The following is a 7,692-nucleotide window of genomic DNA, read 5'->3' on the forward strand; positions in this document are numbered from 1 at the left end:
AATAATAATAATAATAATAATAATAATTTGTTATTTATACCCCAGCCACTCTGGGCGGCTTCCAACAGAAAAATAAAACACAATAATCTATTAAGCATTAAAAGCCTCCCTGAACAGGGCTGCCTTCAGATGTCTTCTAAAAGTCTGGTAGTTGTTTTCCTTTTTGACATCTGTTGGGAGGGCGTTCCACAGAGCAGGCGCCACCACCAAGAAGGTCCTCTGCCTAGTTCCCTGCAACTTCCAACGATGGTGGAAGAGAAAGTCACTCTGCACATGCTCCAAAAACACCTCTCCTTTATTATTACTTTTGACACATGTATCGTTTGTGCAGTGTCCTCCTGGCTTTGTCAACGGGTTTTCCAGCCGCGCCTGGGAGGAACCTTCAACCTCTCGCCAGGGATCCTTCCCTTTCCTCCAGAGTCGCAAATCTCGCCCCCCCCCCAGGAGCGCCACCAGCTTAGAATTTGCTCCGAGACGCCATCCCTCGCAGGACGTGGCTATGGATGCGAAAGAGGTTCCAGCCCTCCTCGGAACTGAGGTCTTCGCCTCCGCGGCGCAGAAGGAACCCGATGTCCTCCTCTTTCGAGGCAGAAACATACATTTGCAACTGGGTGCATCCCTGGCTCCAAGCATCCTGGAGAAAGAAGAGGCAGAAATTCAGCTTTGGTGCATCTAACTTGCAATATTAATTGTGGACTACCCAGCAGGGTAGAAATGGGAGTGCCTGATCACCTCATCTGTCTCCTGAGAAATCTCTATGTGGGACAAGAAGCTACAGTTAGAACTGGATATGGAACAACGGATTGGTTCAAAATTGGAAAAGGAGTACGACAAGGTTGTATATTGTCTCCCTGCTTATTTAACTTATATGCAGAATTCATCATGCGAAAGGCTGGACTAGATGAATCCCAAGCCGGAATTAAGATTGCCGGAAGAAATATCAACAACCTCAGATATGCAGATGACACAACCTTGATGGCAGAAAGCGAGGAGGAATTAAAGAACCTTTTAATGAGGGTGAAAGAGGAGAGCGCAAAATATGGTCTGAAGCTCAACACCAAAAAACAACCAAGATCATGGCCACTGGTCCCATCACCTCCTGGCAAATAGAAGGGGAAGAAATGGAGGCAGTGAGAGATTTTACTTTCTTGGGCTCCTTGATCACTGCAGATGGTGACAGCAGTCACGAAATTAAAAGACACCTGCTTCTTGGGAGAAAAGCAATGACAAACCTAGACAGCATCTTAAAAAGCAGAGACATCACCTTGCCGACAAAGGTCCGTATAGTTAAAGCTATGGTTTTCCCAGTAGTGATGTATGGAAGTGAGAGCTGGACCATAAAGAAGGCTGATCGCAGAAGAATTGATGCTTTTGAATTGTGGTGCTGGAGGAGACTCTTGAGAGTCCCATGGACTGCAAGAAGATCAAACCTATCCATTCTGAAGGAAATCAGCCCTGAGTGCTCACTGGAAGGACAGATCCTGAAGCTGAGGCTCCAAGACTTTGGCCATCTCATGAGATGAGAAGACTCCCTGGAAAAGACCCTGATGTTGGGAAAGATGGAGGGCACTAGGAGAAGTGGACGACAGAGGACGAGATGGTTGGACAGTGTTCTCGAAGCTACGGACATGAGTTTGACCAAACTGCGGGAGGCAGTGCAAGACAGGAGTGCCTGGCGTGCTCTGGTCCATGGGGTCACGAAGAGTCGGACACGACTAAACGACTAAACAACAACAGTGATGAGGCCTCCCTCATCACTATAATAATAATAATAATAATAATAATAATAATATTTATACCCCGCCCATCTGGCTGGGTTCCCCCAGCCACTCTGGGCGGCTTCCAACAAAATATTAAAATAAAGAATTCCATCAAACATTAAAAGCTTCCCTAAACAGGGCTGCCTTAAGATGCCTTCTAAAGGTCTGGTAATTGTTGTTCTCTTTGACCTCTGGTGGGAAGGCATTCCACAGGGTGGGTGCCACCACCGAGAAGGCCCTCTGCCTGGTTCCCTGTAACTTGGCTTCTCGTAGCGAGGGAACCGCCAGAAGGCCCTCAGAGCTGGACCTCAGTGTCCGGGCAGAACGATGGGGGAGGAGATGCTCCTTCAGGTATACTGGACCGAGGCCGTTTAGGGCTTTAAAGGTCAGCACCAACACTTTGAATTGTGCTCGGAAACGTACTGGGAGCCAATGTAGATGTTTCAAGACCAGTGTTATGTGGTCTCGGCGGCCGCTCCCAGTCACCAGTCTGGCTGCCACATTCTGGATTAGTTGTAGTTTCCGGGTCACCTTCAGAGGTAGCGCCACGTAGAGCGCATTGCAGTAGTCCAAGCGAGAGATAACTAGAGCATGCACCACTCTGGCCAGACAGTCCGTGGGCAGGTAGGGTCTCATCCTGCGTACCAGATGGAGCTGGTAGACAGCTGCCCTGGACACAGAATTAACCTGTGCCTCCATGGACAGCTGTGAGTCCAAAATGACTCCCAGGCTGCACACCTGGTCCTTCGGAGGCACAGTTACCCCATTCAGGACCAGGGAGTCCTCCACACCTGCCCGCCTCCTGTCCCCCACAAACAGTACTTCTGTCTTGTCGGGATTCAACCTCAATCTGTTAGCTGCCATCCATCCTCCAACCGCCTCCAGACACTCACACAGGACCTTCACCGCCTTCACTGGTTCTGATTTGAAAGAGAGGTAGAGCTGGGTATCAACGAAGGTAAGGACGCACGCTGGACTCACCTCCGCCATTTGCTTCATAAGCGCACTGCCAATTCCTTTCCCTGCAAGGAAAGAAAGCAGCCAAAATGAGGAATATCAAAATAATCTGAGTGAGTGACCCTCCCCCCCCAATATGGGTGATTCCCATTCTGAGGAGAGGGGGGTGATGTTCTAAAGGACATTTGCAAATATATTATGGGGTTTTGGAGGGGCCAGTCCTCTAGACCAGGCATAGGCAAACTCCGGCTCTCCAGATATTTGGGGACAACAACTCCCATTATCCCTAGCTAACAGGACCAGTGGTCAGGGATGATGGGAATTGTAGTCCCAAACATCTGGAGGGCCAGAGTTTGCCTATGCCTGGTCTAGATGATACCCAGAGACCCCTTTCAAAGCTGCGGTCCTGTGGCTGTGAAGTTAGAATCTAGTAGAGTTGAAAGGGACCCAACTCGCTGCAGGAACCACAGCTGGAAAGACCTGGACAGGTGGCCATCCGACCTCTGTTGAAAAATGGCCAACAAAGGTGACAGCCCACCACCTTCTGAGGAGGTGGGGTTGGAAGGGACCCCCAAGGCTCATCTAGTCTCACCCCCTGCAATGCAGGGATCACAGCTAAAGTATCCCTGGCAGATGGCCATCCAACATCTGCTTGAAAGGAGATCCTGCCGCCTTCTGAACTAGTCCGTTCCACTCCTCTTACCGTCAGAAAGTAAATAAAAAAATTCCTTCCAGCAGCACCTTAAAGACCAAGTTTTTTTAATTTTGGTATGAGCTTTCGTGTGCATGCACACTTCTTCAGATACGGTTGAACCGTCAGAAAGTACTTCCTAAAATTAAGGCGGAATCTACTTTGTTGTGGCTTGAAGCCATGGGTTCGAGTCCTACCCTACAGAGAAGGAGGAAACAAGCTTGCTCCCTCTTCCATGGGAGAGCCCTTCAGATATCTGAAGACAACTATCACATCTCATCTCAGTCTCCTCTATCCCAGACTAAACATACCCAACTCCTTCAACTGTTCCTCATCAGGCTTGGTTTCCAGACCTTTGATCACCTCGGTTGCCCTCCTCTGAACATTTCCCAGTTTGCCAATACAGTGGTACCTCGACTTCCGAATGCCTCGACTTCCGAAGGTATCGACTTCCGAAGTCCGCTAACCCGGAAGTTTTTTCACCCCGTGCGCGGTCTGCGCATGCGCAAAGCGCATAATCGTGCTTTGCGCATGCGCAAAATGGACGCTTCGACTTCCAACCTGCGCCGCAGAATGGATCGCCTTTGGAAGTCGAGGTACCACTGTATCCTTAAATTGTGCGCCCAGAACTGGACACGGGACTCCAGGTGTGGTCTGACCAAGGCAGAATATAATGAGATAATGACTTCCCTTAATCTGGACACCCAACATTTGTTGACACAGCGGAGAATCACATTCGCCTTTTTTGTTTCTGCATCACACTGCTGGCTGGCGTGAGCTTCTGCTCTGCCAAGTCATTTTCAGAGGAGCTGTTCGTGCCTTGGAAGAGGAGAAAGGTTCCTTCGCCGCCCCCACCCCAAAAGACACCCCTCCCTGCCCATACCTCTAAATTCTGGCATGACGTAGAGATTGTCCACATAGGCGTTCCTCCCTCGCAAGGTGTTATAGGTGTACGAAAACAGGGTGTACCCAGCAAGACTGCGACCTGGGGGGGAGCAGAAACCCGCAATGCAAACTTCTTAACCTGAGCTACTATTCCTGGGTTAGCAGAGTCTGTAACCTGAAGCGTTTGTAACCTGAAGCGTTTGTAACCCAAGGTACCACTGTACGAGAACAAAGTAATATTTAGCATTTATTGGACCGATATGCTTGTACAGAAAAGCAACCTGTTGCTAGAGAAGTCACAAGCAAGCCTCGTTGCTCTTGTTTTGACTCTGTTTTGAGCCAAAGTTTCCTCCGGCAGCATCTTGTGCCAGAACCGTCAATTTATTGAAAGTTGCTCCCTCCCCGCTCTGTTCAAAATTACCGTCCTTGCGTTTTTCCTCCGGGGGGATTTCAGCCACAAAGCACTTGTATCTGGGGTGCTCCCCGAAGCCAGCCTTCTTCAGCTCTGCGGAGGAAGTGGAGAAAGGAAGAATCGTGGAGGCGTAGTGTTGGAATGGGGCCCAAGGGTCATCTAGTCCAACCCCCTGCAATGCGGGGATCACAGCTCAAAGGACGGAGGAGGAAGCAAACCCCTGCGTCCCCGGTTCAGTTGGTGATGGACAAGGGGGCAAGGGGATGAGTGGAGGTTGTTGCCAACTTTTTAGCCAGCCTCTGCTCCTCTGCCTTTGTTATCAGATAGAGTGTGCTTGTTTTAGGAAGCTCCACCAATTTTACGAGGCCAACTGCAGTTCGGCGAACCTGGGCAGGCTAAGCCAGGAGGAAACCCCAAGGAACAGGCCTGCAGAAGATGGAGGAAGCCCAAAGAGTTGGGTGCTTGCTCCCCACCAGCACCCACAAAAATCTCCTACGCACCACTTATTTACCTTCCACGTTGGTTCTGACTGAGCCCAAAGGTACGTTGTGAAGGACTGCAATCTCCTGTAAAGAGGGAGAGAGGTTCGTGCTTGAAGGGGGAGCCCCAATATCCTTTGCCTTTTCCCCCCAGCGGCAGAAATAGGTGCCAGGACACCTGGGTCCCAGGGGCCATCTGAAGAGGTTTGGGGGTCTCAGTAGGGATCATCAAAGGGAAACCAGATTTTCCTGCACGGCCCTTTACGCTGGTGTTTGAAGCTGCGGGCGCATGATGTTATCTGCAATCCATATAACGGAAGCCACCTTGCGGCTCAGCTGAGGTGTGTACACTTGAGAAAGTCACTGAGCGTGCTCAGATGACGTCTTCGTGAATTGGAGATCGAGGAGGGAGGTTGCAAGGACAGGGAAACCAAAAAGGTAACACACACATCAGGTGAAGACATCCTCTCCGCCCCTTCTCTGGCGTGGACTTGAAGCACAGACAGGAATCGGGAAATGACCTCGCTGAGTTTTTAGCTGCTCAACCAAACCAAAGAGACACGGCTTCCCCCCAAAGAATCCCAACGTTTGTTAAGGATGCTGAGAGTTATTAGGAAATTGAGCACACCCCTTTCTCCTCACAGGACCACAATTTCCAGATTAACAATCAATCAAAGGGATGCATAAACCCTTAACAACTTGGGACCAGTTTACCTGCAAAATCACCTTACCCCACATTCTTCCACTTGACTGCTTCAATAATCAAAACTGACAGGTGCCACATAATACTCACTGCACATCTGCAAGAACTTGATATTTTAGCGTGGCAGCACTTTGGAACTCCCTGCCTCTTGATATCAGACAGGATCCTTCATTGTACTCTTTCCGGCGCCTGCTAAACTCTTTAGACAAACCTACCCAGATGTTTAGAAAGCTGGTGAGAGTTTTAATCTGTTTTTAGTTTACTGTATTAACTTTTTGAGAGTATTAACTCATTGCTGTCAATGATTCTTATCTATAATTTTATCTTTTTGGAAAACTGCTTTGAGGGTTGTTGTTGCTTTTTATAAAAGAATCAAACAGTGTATAGATTTTACGAAATCTATACCCATCCGTCCCTCTTCCCAGGGGACTCCTTCTGTGAGAGAAAATAGGGCCAGCTTGGTCGGTTAGAGCACGACACTCTTAATCTCAGGGTCACGGGTTCGAGCCCCGCATTAGGCAAAAGATCCCTGCATTGCAGGGGGTTGGGCTAGATGACCCTCGGGGTCCCTTCCAACTCAACAATTCTATGATTCTCCAAACGACTTTCAGCACCCTTAAACTTCTTTTAAACTCCCGGGATTCTTTGGGGGAAGCCAGGACCAGGTCCATTTAAAGTGACGCAACACCACTCCAAAATTCAAGGTGCAAACGTGACCTGCTATATTGGGGGCCTGATCCACAGAAACTCTCCCATGCGAGGTCCGCTGAAATTGAATGAGAGAGGGCTTTTTCACACACCCCTGCTAATATCAGCGGGCAGGGCAGGAGAACTTCTCTGTGACTTGAGCAAAACCCTGTGATTCCAGACTCTTTGCCACACTGACGAATGACCCAATCCTGTCTCGAATCCACCTGAGGCTCAGACCCCAGGAGAGGACACTCCAGGTCAATACTGGGGTGCACAGCCTCTCCCACCGCCACGGCCCCCACCTCAATAAACCGCATAATATCCTTCAGATCCTTAGGGGTGCAGCGACGGATGGCGAAAATCATGGCTCAAGGCAGGAACCGAGTCCAGTGTCTCCCAAAGTCGACTTGCTCTCTCTTTCGGTCCTTACAGGGGAGTCACGCAGGCAGCCGAGTTGCGTAAGAGGAGGGCAGGGAGGGCACAGTCCCACCACTGCAAGCAGGATTTGGCACAAGAGCAACTCTTTCCTCCTGGCATTCAGAAGCATTGCTGCCTTAAAGCCATCCGGGTTTGGATGGCTCCCTGGTCCTGAATGGAGTAACTGTGTCCCTGAAGGACCAGGTGCGCAGCCTGGGAGTCATTCTGGACTCACAGCTGTCCATGGAGGCGCAGGTCAATTCTGTGTCCAGGGCAGCTGTCTACCAGCTCCATCTGGTACGCAGGATGAGACCCTTCCTACTGTTATGAAAAATGTACCCCAAAATGCGTTGCCTTTTAAGAAGGACAGACGCGGGTCGGAAGCTCCAAAATTTGCACTAAGTTCAGCTCCGCCGGGAAAATGACAGAGACCACACGATGCTGTCAGGAAAAACAAACTGATCCCTTTATTGCAGAATGCAAAGCTACAGCTGTAGGGTCCCTGCCTCTGGAAAGAAGGAAGGAACCCCGGGAAATGGTAAAGTCCCTTTTTATGCCCTCCTGTCCCTGCGTGGAAATCTCTGGACTGGGAGGGAGGGGGAGACAAGGGCGACGGGTGGGGGATCGGATTAGCTGGGTGCGGAGATGACTTTTCCTTTCAGATGGAGAGATGTCAATTGCTCTTCTCCTGTCGCTGA

At 49.9% G+C, this 7,692-nt stretch overlaps 1 protein-coding gene across 1 annotated transcript; it reads right to left on the reverse strand.

Annotated features, from left to right (window-relative positions):
* Window positions 1-457: 457 nt before the first annotated feature.
* LOC118095764 (diamine acetyltransferase 1-like) lies at window positions 458-6,942 on the reverse strand. Its single transcript, XM_060281394.1, has 6 exons — window positions 6,880-6,942; window positions 5,217-5,271; window positions 4,715-4,798; window positions 4,286-4,393; window positions 2,742-2,776; window positions 458-634 (listed from the first exon to the last, which is right to left on the reverse strand). The coding sequence occupies exons 1-6, from the start codon at window positions 6,940-6,942 to the stop codon at window positions 458-460; spliced, it is 522 nt and encodes a 173-aa protein (XP_060137377.1).
* Window positions 6,943-7,692: the final 750 nt, after the last annotated feature.

This window comes from Zootoca vivipara, chromosome 13 (genome assembly GCF_963506605.1).
Source record: "Zootoca vivipara chromosome 13, rZooViv1.1, whole genome shotgun sequence".
Classification (NCBI taxonomy): domain Eukaryota; kingdom Metazoa; phylum Chordata; class Lepidosauria; order Squamata; family Lacertidae; genus Zootoca; species Zootoca vivipara.